The 18,567-nt window shown below is 36.0% G+C and overlaps 2 protein-coding genes across 3 annotated transcripts in view; both read left to right on the top strand.

The window, feature by feature from the left end:
• The window catches only part of LOC138723467 (coagulation factor XIII B chain-like), a 206,790-nt gene that overhangs the window by 145,358 nt on the left and 42,865 nt on the right, over positions 1-18,567 (top strand). The gene's annotated exons all lie outside the window — the stretch shown is intronic.
• Positions 67-17,155, top strand: ZBTB41 (zinc finger and BTB domain containing 41). Its single transcript, XM_069862526.1, has 10 exons — positions 67-1,267; positions 3,208-3,415; positions 4,152-4,221; positions 6,549-6,696; positions 7,406-7,535; positions 9,774-9,869; positions 10,378-10,484; positions 11,927-12,032; positions 13,065-13,153; positions 14,447-17,155. The coding sequence occupies exons 1-10, from the start codon at positions 148-150 to the stop codon at positions 15,088-15,090; spliced, it is 2,718 nt and encodes a 905-aa protein (XP_069718627.1). The 5' UTR covers positions 67-147; the 3' UTR covers positions 15,091-17,155.

Genomic DNA, 18,567 nt, shown 5'->3' with positions numbered 1-18,567 from the left:
GCTGCGAGTAATTGTTATCGTAATTCTTCTGCACTTTATGAAATAACTTTTATTTATTTTCTCAAGGCACAGGGCAGAACCTAGTCTTCACGAGGTTTTTGTGCCAGTCACCTATGAAGCTCCTGATTTTAAAGTTGCACTTCTGCAATGAGGAAAAGGAGACGGCTCGCTGCAAATCTAAACAAAAAGGTTCATCTTGGCCATGAGAAAGATACTGCGGAACAGATCCTCGTAGATTGTGCGCAAGAACTTGTTTCTAAGTCTGCAGAAGTAGCTCCTGCAGATCAACTTGAATCTTCCAAAGAACTTTCACCCTCCCTAGAACAAAGAACGCTCCTAAGCTCGTTGCAGTATAACAAAAATCTACTTAAATACTTAAATGACGATAGGCAGAAACATCCGTCATTTTGTGATTTACTCATAATTGTAGAAGGAAAGGAATTTAGTGCTCACAAAGTTGTGGTGGCTGTTGGGAGTAGTTATTTTCATGCCTGTTTGAGCAAAAATCCAAGCACCGATGTCGTCACGCTAGATCATGTAACTCATTCTGTTTTTCAGCATTTGCTCGAGTTTCTCTACACGTCCCAGTTTTTTGTATATAAAAATGAAATACCATTAGTGTTGGAAGCAGCAAAATTTTTAGATATCATAGATGCAGTGAAGTTACTAAACAATGAAAGTGTTTCTAATGTACAGACTGATGTGGTAACTGATGTACCTACACCAGCAGAAACACTCAGTGAACTGACAGGTAAACTATTAAATAGTCATCAGTGCACTTTTTGTGGTCGAAGTTTTTGTTACAAGAAGTCCTTAGAAAATCATCTGACTAAAGCCCACAGGTCTCTGTCACTGGAAAGGAGACATGGGTTAAAAATGATTGAGCAGGCTGATTTTTCCGCTAGGCGTTCTACAAGAAACCGTAAATGTCCAGCAAAGTTTGATGACGGTGACAGTGAAAGTGGTGATGCCTCTGACAGCAACTTGGAAAAAGTCAGTTCTGGCAAGGAAACATCTGATAGAAGTGAATTTGAAGACAGTGAAAGTGAATGCAATGCTGATGAAGAAGGACAGGAAGAGGAAATGTCAGGTGAAGATTCAGAATCTGAAGAACAAAGTGAAAAAGAACAGAATGATACTGAAGAAGGTTCTGAGGCCGTTGATTCAGTGGGAAGTATTCCTGAAGGCTTAGCACCAGTCATCATTAAGAGCAGTAGCAAAAAACTACTGCAGTGTCCCAAGTGTGACAAAAAATTTGATCGAATAGGTAAGAGCATGTTAGGTTGGTCTCTCTTTTTACCATATGGTGGTGCTATTTGTATAAATAATAATAAGCAACAGATTTTTTTCTCTGTCCTGGAGAGCGAGAACCAGAATTTCTGCATCATCTCACTGGTTCAGCATGCTGCTAATTTTTCTGAATGTATTAGGTGGTTGCATCTGTGGTGCTAAACAGTTTCATTAAATGAACTGAGTGCATTATTCGAAAAATCTGCAAATACTGAATCTGTTTCTCAGATTCTGGATTCTGGTTGTTTGCGTGGTATGCAAAAGCAGCACTGAAAAATTGAGGGAAATCAAGTATGATATTAAACAATAAATTGCATGAAGCCTGAAACTTGTACTGTATTTTCCACTAAATTAATTCAGACAAGTCTGTCATTAATGCCAAAGTAAAATTGCACCATTGTCAAACAGCCAGAAATTCTCCTGTTCCACATGATATGTAAATGCTTAGGACCTAGTCACTCTTGACTTGTACCTTGATTTTTCTGGTCTGTCGTTAACAGGTAGTTATACTTGTCAGCTTAATGTCTTCTATTAGGTTCATTTATGTTGCAGTCAAATGTAGGTGTATAATTTCTCAGGATATCAGAAGAGTCAAAATTCTAGCTTTTCTGTCCTCCTCTCTCATAGTAAATTACTGCTGTATTCCAGAATTTTGGTGTTCTTTCATCTGCAATAAATGTTGAGTTATGGTCACGTAAGGTAATGACTTCCTTTCAAATGTAGGAGTTACGAAAAAAAAGTTTCTCATAGTGTTAGGCATTTTTTGGTATTCTTACAATATTTGCGTTGTGTCTTTCACCACTTCGAAATTTTAAGACATTGTGAAAATGGGCTGCTGTGTGTCTTAATTCCTGCTCGCTCATGGTATGCTTAAGTCAAATGAGTTTTTCAACATCACAAATTATATTATAAAAGCTATTTATGGTAAAAATGTGGGACTTAACTGTACTTTTAATGCTGTCTTAAAATTAAAGTAGCGTAAGAAATTTGAGAGATTTGCTATTAATATTGAAATGCTACTATGCAGAAATCAATGGTTTCTGGCTAGTTAGGGTTGTAATCACACATTTTGGTTTTGCACACATTGGAAGCCCTTTTATCTGCACTTCCAGTACTTGGCTTCTACTTCTGTACTCAAAAAATGCACGAGAAATAGCATTAAAACAAGTGATACGTTTCTTCGTGAGCTTCTATTACTGTAGACAATTGACTTTATATTTTAAATTTATGAGCTATAGTTCTTTTTTTTTTCTCTCCTTTATCTAACTCCCAGAAGTATGATGCATATTCTACAGAGGAAAAAAAAAGTAGTACAAAGCAGAGAGCCTGCTGTTGACTTTTAGGTAGGTTGGTCTTTGGTGTAGGACTGAATTCCATCCTCAGAAAAATCTGGCAAAAAGAAGAGGGAATACCAGTGGCATGAAAGAAGTGGGAGAGCAGTATTTTTGTTTACAGTAATATCTTGGGTCCTAAATATAGATCATTCATTCAGTGGTTTGTTATTTGGATATAACTTAAAAATACTTATTTGTTGCAAAATTGTTCCTTATTCTGGAAAGTCACTTCAAAATCAGTGTAATGAAAGAGTAGTATACCTTCGAGTACATAAGAGCAGAATATGGTGTAGTGTTGAACCAGAGGGACACACAGATCTAACAGAAATACAGGGACCTTTTATTTTTACACTTTATCTTAAAAATAGTTAAGATGGAAGTGTGTGGAGGAATCTTAGATCAAATGCATATGTGATTACTGTGTAGTTTTCAGTAGTGTAAACATGTATAAATCTTTAGATCTGTGTGGAAGTTATTTGCATCTTGATCACAGTTGAGGCAGATACTCTAGAACAAATGCCAAGCGTGTATATTGTAGCTGACACCTGTTAAAGTTTATGCTAACAGATTTGTTGTTGTATAGGCAAATATGAGAGCCATACACGTGTACACACGGGTGAGAAGCCTTTTGAGTGTGATATATGTCATCAGCGCTATTCAACGAAGTCCAACCTGACTGTACACAGAAAGAAACACTCCAGTGAGACTGACTTTCATAAAAAGGAACACAAATGTCCATACTGCAATAAGCTGCACGCAAGCAAAAAGACTTTAGCAAAGCACGTGAAGAGGCAAGTATGAGCAAATGTGTCTTGCATTTGTGAAGAATTCGGTTTTTTCAATTCAAAAATGAAGATAAATGTATGTATGCACACAACATAGTCTGCATTACTTCTATAACTTTTTTCAAACAAATATCTTTTGGTAGGGCATGGGAATTAGTATCAACTGACCTACTCTAAGGAGTGCATAGAGACTGAATCAAGTGGCAGTTCTGTGGGAATTCTACCATGGATTTTTACTATAAATTTTAGAATGCTCAGATTAGCTAGCATGGTCATGCAGAATACAACGTCTAATTATTACCTGTGTTGCTTTTAATTTAGAGAAAGGATAAAGTATCGTCTTTAGTTTTAGATGTTGATGCTATACTGTTGATGATAATAGATGGATAAACCATTACCATGGAAGATTGTTTTAGGTGACTTATTTGCCTATGGCAGGTCTAATTATAAAGTATCATTATTTACATACTGCTTTTTTGTCTCTCATTGTAGATATCCATAAAGCATTATAATTGAAACTGTCCTCTCTCTTACCAGTTGTCATATGAGATTCTACAGGAGTCTGTAGTCAACACTGCTTTCCAGTTGCTTGTGCCTTTAGAATTGTTGAATTATCAGTATTCTTCTCTGCTGGTTTGGTGATCAACTTTCATGACACAAAGTTTAGAAATGGATATTTAGTATTTGGGTGGTCTTTATCTTAGAAAGTTATAACTACTTGCTGCTTCTGTCTTTCTGCTAGGTTTCATCCGGAGAATGTACAAGAATTTCTTTCTATCAAGAAGGCAAAGAGTGAAGGTTGGAAATGTGATGTAAGTAATACTTCAGTACTTTGGGTTTTTTTAATATCAATACAATACTGGTTTGTGACTTGAATACTTAAGGGAAAATATGGTATGTGTTTCTGTGGCGTCTCAGTTAGCTTTGTAAGTGATGGTATAGATTTCCTCTTTATGTCCTGATTTAAAGACTGAACTTCTTTCTGTATGTACAGCTTGTGGCCAAGTAGATAATGCCAAACTGATTTCTAAAATAGTTGAAATCACTATTTTTTCATGTGATCAGCTGTTACTATTGTTAAAATGCATCAGCTTGTAGATCATTAGACTTGAGTGTTAAGAATGCTTTAAAAGTAGTGTATTTGCTTTCCTATTAATTATGCGCATCAAACACTGACCATAAAAAATACCATTGATTGGAAGGTTTTCCAGTAGCGAGGAGGTATGAAAAACACTTTCTCATTTAGCTGTGTATGCACACCAACAGGGCTGTAAATTTGTACTAAATTTACCCCTAGATGTAAAATCATAGGAGCCTTTCCTTGATTTTACTCAGGAGAGGAACATATGTAAAAGTACATCTATTGTAAAAAAGGAATTGTAGAACTTCGTTGTCTACTGCCAAATGTTTTAATGTTTCAAGACGTGGGATTTTGTTGGTTTTTTTAAGGGAATTAGTTTACTTTTTTTTTTTTCAGGGCAGCTGTTTTGTTGATGCAAACCCTGCCTGTAATATTTGGTGCTGTAACATTAATTACTAATCTTGCTTTGTTTATGAACTTCTGCTTGTAAACATATAGTGGGAGATTGGGAGATACCAACTGTAAGCATTTGTAGTATTCACCTGCTGGTGATGTTACCATGGTTGAAGATATGTGCTTGACCAAAGCATATTCCAGGTGAAGTTACTTTGTGTAAACATATTACAGTTTGTTACCTAATAAGAAACATTTTAATAGTGGTGGGTGTCAATTGTGCAACATTGTTTATGTTCATTTTTCTGGAAGTACTCTTACTAGATGAATGATTTGGCAAACTTCACTTTTGGGGTGTTTGTTTTTGTTGTGGGTTTTTTTTTTTTGCTTGAAAATTTTATATTAAGTAGAAAATCCTGAAAGCGGGCTGCTGCTCTTGTACTGCTCATGTGCATTGAAAGTGGAGTTAAATTGAAAGCAGAACTTTAGCTTTATAGCAGTTGGAGAATGAGCAGAACCTTATGAGGTGTGACTTGGTTTTCAGATTGTTCAGTAAGTCTGCAGTATTTCTTTGGTTTGCTGGTTTATGCTGTAGACCATGTGTGAATATCAGGATTTGGTGACTGTACTTTAATCCTTGAGGAATATGAGCAAATTCAGAGAAACAGTAGAGTATTAATATAATAATAATAAAAAAAACCAAACAAAAAGGCTATTATACTTTTTACAGGTATGGGCTTTTCTTGCACTTCTTTTTAACACTAAGGAGTTTTTAAACAAATAGAGTAGTTGCTTCTGATTTTCTAAGACTAAAAGTGTGTTATGCACTTGTGCTCCGAGAAACTACATGATACTCAATTCAGCTCTTATAAACAATGATGACAGTTTCATAGGGAAATGGGTGAGCACTGTGTTGATTTATATTAAAGCATAGGACAGCGATGTTAAGTTGTAACGCCTAGTTTAAATGCCTAAATTTGATCTGTGGCTTCAAGTCTGTAATTGAACTGCATCCTTACTTTAATGCTACAAATAATTCAAATGCACTTAGGTTTTCATTAATCAGAAAACAGGACTAAAAAGCTCACATAATTTTAAGGTTGTGAAAATTATGTATCTCTAAAATAGATTTTGAGTTCTATTTCTTTGTTGGTATTGGCATAGTCTCTTTAATACAAGCTGTCAGTTTCCCAGAGGAAATAAAGGAACAGGTGTAGTTCTACAACAGCTTTTACCACATCCCAATTGAGCTGTTTCAGCATCCAAAACCAAGCCGAAGATATTTGTTTGGTTTGTGTTGGATTTTTTTCTGTTGAGTTACTGTGTTGGAACACCCTAGGAAAAAGAGTCTGGTAAAGGCTGGAGTCAACAGCAAGAAGAGGGCGTGGAACATGTGACTGTATGCAGCAGTTGCCAGTGGTTTGATGTTGGCTGCCATGGGTGGGCATCCTAATTTACGTAGCACAATCCACTATGGTTTTAACATGGATTCTTTGATGTTGACTGCAAGGCTTTGCAAGTTGGGATAGAGTATGCATTTTAATAGTACATGTTTAATTTTACTTTGCTGCCAAGAGTAGATGAACTAAACTGTAAGATTTTATGAATAGGACAAGAGTCTGGTGATAATTAATGTATCTTTGACAATGTGTATTATCATTTTAGATTTGTAAGAAATCTTTCACTCGAAGACCTCATTTAGAAGAGCATATGATCCTTCACTCTCAAGATAAACCCTTTAAGTGTACCTACTGTGAAGAGCACTTTAAATCTCGATTTGCAAGACTGAAACATCAAGAAAAATTCCATCTCGGTATAGAAACCTCCTTCTGACATGTAAACAATAGATTTAAAGTAAAACCTTCCTTCACATCGTATGTCCTGATCAGTCTGGTTTCTACCCTACCTCCTTTTCCAGTTCTCACTGTTACAGTTTTGGGGGGGAAGTTGGGTGTTTAGGATTTTGTTGTTGTTGTTGTCATCTTTTTACTTTTCTATTCAGCTGCCTTTTTGAGGCATTGTATTTTACTTCAGTCTATGCAAAACGGGGAGGGGGGTGGGGGGGAGTGGTGGCAGAGAGAAGAATTAAGGTTAGTTTTGTTTTAAAACTTTTTTGCGTGAAATTGATTCTCAGCTGTGGATTCATATTCTTCCTGAAGATGTCCAAAGACTTTTTTATTACTACGAATTCTTTCTGCTGGGTAGGAACTAGATTGGTAATAATAATGGGAATTTTGTTTTTCAAACAGTCTAAGTGGGCTTAATTACTTTTGACTATTAATTCTAAATGTTTGCTTTACAATCATGAAACTTGCTGAAGTACCAACAATTAGAAATAACTTATCTGAGCAGAAAGTGTACAGTGTCTAATTTAAGAGTGCTGACTGTACTAAACATTAATCATTTGTTAGACAAAACTTCTGCTTTGTAAATTGATCAGGGTTTTCACAAGTGACCAGTCTGTGCACCTTGTTTAGTTTAACTGGCAGTTAAAAATACTGTGTGTGCCTGTTTCCTTGTAGGGCCTTTTCCTTGTGATATTTGTGGCCGACAGTTTAATGATACAGGAAATCTGAAACGCCATATAGAGTGTACTCATGGAGGAAAGAGAAAATGGACATGTTTCATCTGTGGAAAATCTGTTAGGGAACGGTAAGGAGTTGCTTCACTACTTGAACTTCAGCATAACAAAGAAATATTTAGCATGTTTTTTTTAATTCTGAATATATTTTAGGTTTGAGTTTTTAACACAAGCAAGACCATTTCAGGGGGCTTGTGTATTAAAAGGTAGTGTCAGAGCCACAGGTAGCATATGATTTTCTGATGACTTCTAAAGTTAAGGGTGACAGGTGTAGATCATTAGTTATGAGGCAGGACTACATTAAGAAAGTCTTACCTCTAATTCACTTCTCATAAGGTTCCTGAGTTGTGTGAGAACATCTTGCATTTGTCTGGGAAAGAGGTTTCTTCCGTAGATACTTTGGTAAATATACAGATGAGGAACACTGGTGGACTTCTACAAACACAGTTTCATAGAATCGTAGAATAACCAGGTTGGAAGAGACCCACCAGATCATCGAGTCCAACCATTCCTATCAAACACTAAACCATTCCCCTTAGCACCTCGTCCACCCGTGCCTTAAACACCTCCAGGGAAGGTGAATCAACCACCTCCCTGGGCAGCCTGTTCCAGTGCCCAATGACCCTTTCTGCGAAGAATTTTTTCCTAATGTCCTAATGTCCAGCCTAAACCTCCCCTGGTGGAGCTTGAGGCCATTCCCTCTCGTCCTGTCCCCTGTCACTTGGGAGAAGAGGCCAGCACCCTCCTCTCTACAACCTCCTTTCAGGTAGTTGTAGAGAGCAATGAGGTCTCCCCTCAGCCTCCTCTTCTCCAGGCTAAACAACCCCAGCTCTCTCAGCTGCTCCTCGTAAGACCTGCTCTCCAGCCCCCTCACCAGCTTTGTTGCTCTTCTCTGGACTCTGGACTTGTTTCATGGAAGATCGAATAATATTGTACAGTCTTTGCTGCTGCTTCTCTAAATGGGAGGAAGAAATGTTAATTCAGCGCTTTGAAAAGGGGAAGCTTTAAAAGTTGTGTCATAAATTCTACAGAAAAATAGCATAGAAAAGCTGTAGAAATAAGATCTCCCCTCCCCTCTTTCTAGTCTATATATATGAGGAAAAAAAATGTGGATTTTAAACAGTTGTTAACATGGCTTCAGTGCAGGTGTCTTGCAGTGCTCCATAAAGATCTTATTCGTTTTCCGGGTGGTGATTTATGTTAAAGTTCTGAAACTATAAGCCTTGTGTATATATATTTTTTAATTTTTATGTAATACAGCTTCATCTCAATAACTGTGACCAAGATTTTAGTTGTGTTCTGTTTGGGGGATTTAAAAAGATCTGAGTTCACTTACTGAAGTTCTTGATTTTTAATTTTTTTTTCCAATGACTTGCAAAGACCACTGAAAATATTGTAGGAGGAAGATTTGTCCGTAATTGGTTTTGATGGTGGTGTTTATTTTCTGTTATTTGGTGAATAGGGTATGCATATGTTAAAACAACATGTGTTAATGTAATAATAAAAGAGTAAACAAGATATAAAGCACATCACCAAAAGGGTTTTCAAGCACTGGAACAGGCTGCCCAGGGAATTGGCTGAGTCACTGTCCCTGGAGGTATTTAAAAATCGCATAGATGTGATGTGGCATTTAGGGACGTGGTTTATTGGTGGACTTGGCAGCGTCAGGTTTATGGTTGGGCTTGATGATCTTAAAAGTCTTTTCCAACCTAAAAAATTCTGTGATTCTGTTATTCTGGGATCAAAGAATTTTCATTGTTTGTTTAGTTCACACACTTACCAGGTGTATATACAGTACATTTTATTCTTTGATTCCTTTGCTAGAGAGGATTTTTCACCTGCATGCATTTTTTTCACATTGGATGGGTGATAGTAAAAGTAGACTTATATATACATATGTGGGTATAAATATGTATGTATTTAAAGGTCTATAATCTAGATTTCCCTCAAATCTGAATTTAAAGCTCTGGCTTTATACATATAGTAACAAGGAAATTATTACATAGAAAATGGTGTAAAAAATTATGCCTTTTTTAGTGTATGCTGTCCAAATACATGTTGGGACAATGTTTTATTACTTTGCTTAGATTATTTCTAGATCCAGCTGGTTCAGTAAGCAGTAGATAGGTTGCCATTCTGTCTTTGAATGGATGTACACGTTTGTGTATCTGAATAAATCGATAACAGTTATTTGGATATGTTGTGATCCGTCAGAATTAAAGAAATGGAGATACTGACTGGTAGTCTGTTTCACTTTTAAGTGGCAGTGGCATTGCTTAAAATTAAACTTTACTGCTTTTATTAAACAGAGCAACTTTGAAAGAACATCTGAGAATTCACAGTGGAGAGAAACCTCATCTTTGCAGTATTTGTGGGCAGAGTTTTCGACATGGAAGCTCTTACAGGTTCAGTTTTTTATTAAATAAACTGCTAAACTATCCTGCTTATATTTGGTGACATATACGTATTCATGTTATCAACAACATTCATAGTGTATATGTTTTGATTTAACTGAAAGCATTAGCAAATGCTTAAAGATGCTTAAATATTGAAAATGCATTAGTAACCTGTGAGAAATAATTTAATTTTTAACACAAAACCTTATTGGTTTAAACACAGACAGAATTCTACACAACTGTGGTATCAGACTTGACTTTCTTGTACATCTTTGTTATTCAAAGAGAAAATAAGTGGACTAAAATGTCCTGCTAAATTAATGTCGGATATGAGAGTTTAGCTCTGTGCTCTCTAGCTTTCTAAAAGCAGTTTAAGTGTACCTCAGGTGGAAGTTATTTCCCTGTGTTTGTGTGAAGCATTAATGACTGTTTTCTAGTATTTTGTATTGAATTAACAGTAGAGATTATATTAAGAAAATTGCATTTTATGGTTTTATTTATGACTATAAATTTACAGACTTCATCTGAGAGTCCACCATGATGACAAGAGATATGAATGTGAAGAATGTGGAAAAACCTTTATTCGGCATGACCATCTGACAAAACACAAAAAAATACACTCAGGTAGGCATGTTCTTTGAAAACTGGCTTTGGAATTACTATTTTTAAATAAGATCAAATGAAAAATTAATTATGGAGGGTTTTTTTTCAGTACATGCAATGTTTTAGGCCTGATAAAAGTTCCCCTTACTATTTTTAAGGTCTGCTAAAGTAGGGTTAATCTTGCATGTTTTCACAGTTTAAAAACCTAGTGTTTCCTCCATGTTAACATAGAAAGTTGAGGGACAGTCAAAAACATGTAACAGTGAGTTGCTTTAAAAGTAATTAAAAAATAAAAAAGCAAAAGTGAAAAAGGAGGATTTTTTAATGAGTTCAGATTTCTTTTTTTTAATAGCAATTGTGTGAAACATTACTACCACAACACAAAAGAAGCTGTCACAGTGTCTGTCAAAGTTTGTACACTGATCACTTTAAGAACATGTAAGACATATTTCTGAATTATCTGTTATGGGGAAGAGAGAAGGAAGGAAGGTGATGGGATGCGATTAGGAGGAAGAAAAAAAAAAACCTTCTGTTGCACTGACAGCAGAAAGGCTGTCAAATATATAGGAAGAGAGAAGATTCATTAGGGAGTTTTCCATTTTCAGAACAGGATCCAAAGGGAATTTGGCCTTCTAGGAGACAAAATACTTTCTAGGCACCATAAAAAATATGAAAGTGATCAGAGTCTAAACTTCCTGAGCTTTTATTTGAAAGACAGCTTCTTTTTTAGTGTTTGAAATCATAATGTCTGCTATAAAATAAAGAAATCTTTGACAACTCAAGTACAAAAAAAAGAAAAAAATCCTCTTTTCTACTCTATTTGCTTTTCCCTCCTCTAGAAAGTTACATTCTTTGACTGTCCACACTCCTCCTACTTACATGAGAAGAAATACTCTGACACTTTGTGGAAGATCTCAAGATGACTAAAAAGAAACAAGATACTTTTAAACAGCAGCATAAAAGAAAAAGGTAACTATGTAAATCAGGAAGGTTAAAAAGATTTATACTATGATGCGATTATAAGTTCTAAAAGCTCTAAAAATTAGTAGCTGAAAATAGTTGGTATGTTTAAATAAGCCTGTCTCTTAAAATTCCTGAATTATTTAGGTATCACATTTCCGTTCATAATGAAGTGAGCAGATTCCTAGTAATTAATTTGTACCTCTCATGCAGTGGGTGTTTGGGGAAGCATCCCTTTACCTCATGAAGATGAGTTTCTTTGTAGAAATGACTAACAGTCAGTAATGGTCATTTATAACAAGTGGTAAAAGTGATAGAACCAACCTATTTCCTCAACTTTGTTCATTGATAACAGAGAATCCTTCTCTGAGAAGGGTATGGAAGACCTTGATTGGTTGGACTTTGTGAACGTGGATCTACTATATGTCTTACGATTACAACTCTTGGACATCTACTAAGTTCCAGAAGACCCAACCAAAATTTATTCTCTTTTGTTCTGGTAGGTGAAAAGGCACATCAGTGTGAGGAATGTGGAAAATGTTTTGGCCGTAGAGATCACCTTACTGTTCATTATAAAAGTGTTCATCTAGGAGAAAAAGTTTGGCAGAAGTAAGTGTGGATTTTTATATTACTATGTAAATACTTCTGTACTGTGATAGATTTTGTTGGGACTTTTGTGTTCATGCAGAATTCTAGTAGACTGTGTGTTTGTTGTGCTGTTACCTTAGTCTTGGTAGAGATAATTGTTGTTATGGTTTGAAATGGGTGTTGGAAAATTGCCTTCACAATTTTGCAAGATGTATTCTTTATGGTGTAATTAAGTAAATAAAATGAAAACATAAAAAGGGATCATTTTAATTAGTCAATCAGCTGTCTCAGTGTTGTTCTAAACTGGTGATCTGCTGCAATTTTGCCATTGCAGGCTAGTTAAGACTGAATTATTAGACATCATTTAAGCACTGTGAGAACTGTCCTGTGCCTAGGTATTTTAGAAGCTGGTAGCTGAGTAGTGGCTCTGAAAGCAGGTAAAAATGTGAAACGTGAGGTGTGTCTATACATTGAACATACAACATTTTAAATTTTAAATTTTTGCATTCCAAAAATAGGCATTTCAGATTTTTTTTTAATAAACTGAGACCTAGTTATTTTTCAAATAATGTGTTTTAACTGCCTATACTGGTGAGCATTGTGTAGAAGCCATTGTAGATGTGTGTGTGTTGAAAGTATAGTACATAATCTGCTTAATCTCTTTGTTTTCTTCTTGGTAGCCAGTAGCCTAAACTGTTCCTAGTACTTTATCAATGGCATAGTTCTGCCAAAGGGAAAGCCTCCTGTGTGTTTGGCAAATACTGTTACTTAAGGCTATTTTTGGGGTTGGAGAAGTTTTAGTGGGGTTTAATCTTTGGATTCAAAGTGCTAGTCTCAGCAGAGTATAAAATTGACTATCAAATAGAATGTTAATTGACTTTTTTCTGGCATCTGCATACCAGTATATGAATGTAAGTGAGGAAATTTGGGAACTTTGATATTCAGCTATCTTGCAGTTAAAGATCTAAAAAAAGGCTGTGCGTGTAGCTTTATTTTAGTTGTTGGGTTTTTTTTTAAAAGTATCTAACATGAAATGTATGTTCTTCTTTAAAGATATAAAACAACATTTCACCAGTGTGAAGTCTGTAAGAAAGTGTTTAAAGGGAAATCAAGTTTGGAAATGCATTTTAGGACACATTCAGGTAAAAAAAATTAAGCCCCCACAAAACTTATTGAAATGTATGCATCAACATTGTTGGAATTTTTTAATTCATTATGGTTGTTGAGCATTCAGGCCAAGAGTAGCAGGAAGCAGCAAGACTTTTTCTTCTTTCTCATGTGTTGGTCATTCCTGGATACTATCCTGTGAATTACTGAATTCTGGAATGGTTTGGGTTGGAAGGGACCTCTGGAGATCATCTAGTTCACATCCCCTGCTAAAGCAGGTTCACCTGGAGTAGGTTGCACAGGAACATGTCCAGGCGGGTTTTGAATGTCTCCAGAGAAGGAGACTCCACAGCCTCTCCTGGGGGGGCAGCCTGTTCTAGTGCTCTGTCACCCTCACAGTAAAGTTTTTCCTCATGTTCAGGTGAAACTTCTGTGCTCCCTTTTGCTCCTGTTAACCCTTGTCCTGTTGCTGGGCACAGCTGAGAAGAGTCTGGTGCCATCCTCTTGACAGCCTCCCCTTTAGATTTTTATAAACATTGATAAGATCCCCTCTCAGTCTTCTCGTCTCTAGGCTAAACAGACTGAGCTCACTCAACATTCCTTCATAAGAGAGATGTTCCAGCCTCTTGATCATCTTCATGGCCTTTTCTGCTGGACTCCTTTGAGTAGCTCCTTGTCTGGAGAGCCCAGAAATGGACACAGGACTCTAGGGCAGAGTAGAGGGGGAGTATAACCTTCCTCAATCTGCAGGCCACACTCTTGATGCACCCTGTTTGCATCAATTGAAATATTGCTATTCCTCAACACAGGTTTGTGGGATGCTCTAAACACCTCTTCCTTTGTTTACTGTTGTATGGTCTTGCCAAATTTACCCAGACCTTCTAATCATTTTTGTGGTCCAGATAATACTGCATTTCAAGTGGTAATTTAAATAAGGATTTGAAATCCCTTTGGGAAGGTTTATGTCCTTATTTATTTGGCTTTGGTTTTCCTGCCCGATGTTTAAGGAAGTCATTGTCCTTTCAAAATGTATAGAAGTACAGATTGAGCTCATTTAATACCAGTATCATAACAGTTTGAATTTGGTTTATATTCTGATTGTCTTTGTGTGGACCTGGCACAAATCCCAAGTACTGAGAATTGTATGTGAGGAGAAGGGTAGGATAACAGAACTTCTAAACAAGCTGCTAATGGTTCCCTTTCCTCCCGGAATAGATTCCAAACATATGCTCTTTGTTTTCTGTAAAATTGTTTTATTCTAGGTCTCTGTGCTGTTTGTGTGATATGGTGGTTCTCAGCATAACTAATCCTTACTTTTGTCTTTACAGGCGAGAAACCGTACAAATGTCAAATCTGTAATCAGTCTTTTAGAATTAAGAAGACTTTAACGAAACACATGGTTATTCATTCGGATGCTCGACCTTTTAATTGCCAACACTGCAATGCAACATTTAAACGAAAAGACAAGTTGAAATATCATATTGATCATGTTCATGGATCAAAGGCTGTGGAAGAGGCATTGACATCATCTTCGGAGGAAAAGCTAGTCCCCTTGCCAGTGCAGTATACCTCTGACGACAAAGTTTACCAGACTGAGGCTAAACAGTATGTGGAACAGTCCAAAGCATATCAATCAGAAACCAAAACTTTGCTACAGAATGTATCTACAGAAGTATGTGTGCCTGTGACTCTGGTACCAGTTCAGATGCCTGACCCACAAGCTGATCTAGTACAGCATGCTACTCAGCCACATGGCATTATTCCCCCACAACCTGAGCAGGCAGATTATCAACGAGCAACAGATCTGTCATTTCTAGAGAAATATACTCTTACTCCACAGCCGACAAATATTGTTCATCCTGTAAGGCCTGAGCAAATGTTGGATCCTAGAGACCAGTCATATCTTGGAACTTTACTGGGACTAGATACAGCTCCTACTGTACAGAATATTTCAAACAATGAACATTCATGATCAGACCATAACATTCCACCTAATTTACTAAGCCATTAGCCAACAGGAGGCTGATATGGCAATTAAGATTTATATTTTATATTTTATTTGGACTCATGAATCTTCTGCATAGTTTTGGAAAAACAGATTTGTTTACATCATATTTGAACATTTAGGCCCATTTTGATGCATACTGAAAGAGTGTTTCTTATAATTTTAAGAGTTTTTAAAAATCTTATAGATGGTCTTTTAAAAATTATGCTCTCAAATATCTTTTAAGGATAGTGGATGAAAAATGTAATTACATATCTGAATATTAATTCTAAAAAACTGCCTTTCTGCATCTCACTGAATTAATGTTCTAAGTGTAACAGAAAGCATTCTGGAAGAATAAGGATTGTATCATATTCATTAGAGGTTGTAAGGACAGTCAAGGATATAAACCACAAACTTTGAATTATGTTTCACATAGGAATTAAAATATAATTTTACTTAAACGCTCAGGCATTTTTGGAGGGTTTTAAAGTCTGCCAGGCACTGGAGCCTAGCCAGTGGTCATAGGAAATAGATTCTTCTGAAGTGATTCAGATATTTCACGAAGACACTAAACAAGGTGTTTGGTGATCCCCCTATGAATAATTAGGCTACCTAAATTTAACCTCTTAATCCTTCCTTGATCTCTACTATTGAATGATGTGGAAAAATCTAGATGACAGCATTATCTAATTTTCTACGGTTAGTCCTATAATTTTAATATGCTTTTTGTTCTCTTTTTCAATTTTGTTTGTCTTCTGAAGTGTGCCCCATGCTTTGACTTTGCAAGAAATAGGAATGTTTGCAAGGTCTTTCTAATCTATGAACAGTTGCTAATGAAACTTTTTTTCTCACTCTCTTGTACTGTGTTTATAAAACAAAGTCAACTCTTGAGAGTATTTTATGTCTGTAATTATTTTTAGCTTTTTCTTTACTAGACATAATTTTTTTTTCCAAAAGAACTGTTTTGAACTACAAGTCTATTGTAATTCACCTTGAATCTAGTATAATTTAACCTCATTAAGCTTTTTATTTTAAGTCTACTTTAAAAATAATTATTGTGTTTGTGACTATTATGCCAAAGAAAGTATATGAAGTAATTTTATAATTTTGATTATTTTTCACAAGAATTACATATTCAGGCAAAATTTTCCACATGTTTCCTTATTCTTAAATTATTATCTTAAAGAAACTTTATAATGGGGAACTGGACACATATATATATTATTGTAACTGATAAATTTATCCGATCCAACCTGAGCACAAGTGATCTGTGGTGAAAAGGTCTCTTATCATTGCAGGTCTGTGAACTCTTAAGTGGCCCAGGTCATTTTAAGTCCTGCTCAAATACTTTGTTAGATCCTGTTAATCCCCATATACTTCAATATTGAGTAGCTTGCAGGAGAGGGGCCAGAGCTGCCTGAATGTTTGTAATTTGAAGCTTGTACCCTAATGGATTCTTAACATAAACACACCAAAGATTTCTGTTAGCTGTTAAATAGTGGCAGAGTTATAGAATTTTAAGTGTTTCCAATATTTAAATAGGACTTAGCCAAAGAAGCACAATAGAAGTCCTAAACTTTAAAAGTTCAGTTTCTAAAACAGGACTACATATGTTTAACTGTTCTATGTTTGTATCTCTAAAGTAAAATTTAGAGCTGTGCTCTGGGAATGTTCAGACTGATATGCTGTAAATATATATCTGATAAGAAGCAAACATTCAGCAATAATGAGGCCATTGAATGCCACCTTCTGAAAGGATGCTATCAAGTACTACCCTTCCTGCCTTCTAGTTCTGCCTTCATCTCCTTTCAAAATAAAACTGCTTGTGTCATCTTTACACTCCATGGCTTGAAAACTTGCTGTTTCATGTGTTGTTTTTGAGTCAACATGTACGCATCATATTCATGTTACTGCATGTGGACATGAAACATGATTTCCAGCATTTCTTATTGTACCATTAAAAGTAACCCAACATAAATGGTGTCAGTGCAGTTCTCGGACAAAAGCCTAACTCTTTGTTATTTCTTGTCTTTTCTGTCCTATGGTAGGATGTTGACAAAACAGTGGCTTAGAAATAGTTGGTAACTTTTTTTCTTTTAAAATCCAGTCTGTTTGGAGTGTACTCTAGTAAAATACTGAAATAGAATTTAGAGCATATTTACTTGATAATGTTATTTTTAAAGTTCTTTCATGATTGTGCCTTTTATATATTCTCAATAATGGCTCTTTCTCTGGTTCAGTCGATGATTCAAAACATTAAGGTCAGCATCTTCCAAAGGGCTTCATGGTTTTGGGTGCCCAAGAAGAAATAGGCTGTAAAAGGACTAGTTTTTCAGAAAAACAGGCACTATCTTTGTTGTTTGGGTTATCAGAATTACTAGCCATTCCTGGAAAAACTGATTGAGTTCTTTGGTATTCTTTTGTTTGCAGATAACCCAACTATTTAGTGTTTTTACCTGCTGGTCAGGCTGGATCATTGTCAGTTGACACTGAAAGAAAATAGGAAAGTTTGTGTGCTAGATACATAGTTTTTATTTTTTTAATATCATGAGCTATAATTCTTATGGCTTTACATCTATTTAAAATTCATATACGAACAAAGTAAATTTTCATGGACTGGCACTTCATTTTGGCAGGTGGAAGTAGCTGATCTCTGCTTGATGGAGGACAGTTTCTCTTGAGAGGACTGGAGTTGAAGGGCAGAGATATGCACCTCACAGCTCCATGGGCCAAAACTCTGCAGGTGTGCAGTACCTCCATTTTAATATGTATATGTACACATACAAGAGTGCATGTCCTGTTGAACTGGAGGGTGCTTTTACAATAAAGGCTATGCTTTATCTGGCAGTCATTGACTCAGCTGATCATTTGTTGCAGAAGAAGGAAGAAGCAGGTCTCTTAAAAATATCTATGAAGAATGTTCAGTGGCAAAGTGCAAATAGTTGGTCTTTTCCACATGCAACCTTTGAGGAAAAGAGTGGAGTCCTTGTTGGTAATCTAAACTGCTTCATAGTTCTGGGAGCTTACTGCACTCATTCTGCTTAAACATTGAATTCTGTATTTTTTTTCTGAACAAGTTTCTATTCATTGATTGGCTTACTGCCTTTAATTCTTTAAGTGGATTTTATGTTTGGTTTATTTATTTATATTGGAATTTCCTCTTTGAGCACTGACACTTTTCCTACAGAGGTATGGCTCTCACGGGTTCTTTTTATGCTGAACATCAGTGATTGCGATGGTGATTATATATCTTCTATGAGTCTGTGATTCCCTTAAAAAGATAGTGCTGCTTTGACAAATGACAATGACACAAAATTTACTTGGCGTCATCAAAGAGCTGAGCTTATTTCCTTAGTAACGGATGTGAAACAGTGTCCAGAATTCTGCAGAATGCTTCAGAGGAATCGCCTCATAGCGTGTGTGATTGAACACGAAATGTAGTATGGAATGTTAAGGAATAAA

Source organism: Phaenicophaeus curvirostris, chromosome 8 (genome assembly GCF_032191515.1).
Source record: "Phaenicophaeus curvirostris isolate KB17595 chromosome 8, BPBGC_Pcur_1.0, whole genome shotgun sequence".
Lineage (NCBI taxonomy): Eukaryota > Metazoa > Chordata > Aves > Cuculiformes > Cuculidae > Phaenicophaeus > Phaenicophaeus curvirostris.
The sequence above is the reverse complement of the archived record's forward strand: the minus strand, read 5'-3'. Positions and strand labels throughout refer to the sequence as shown.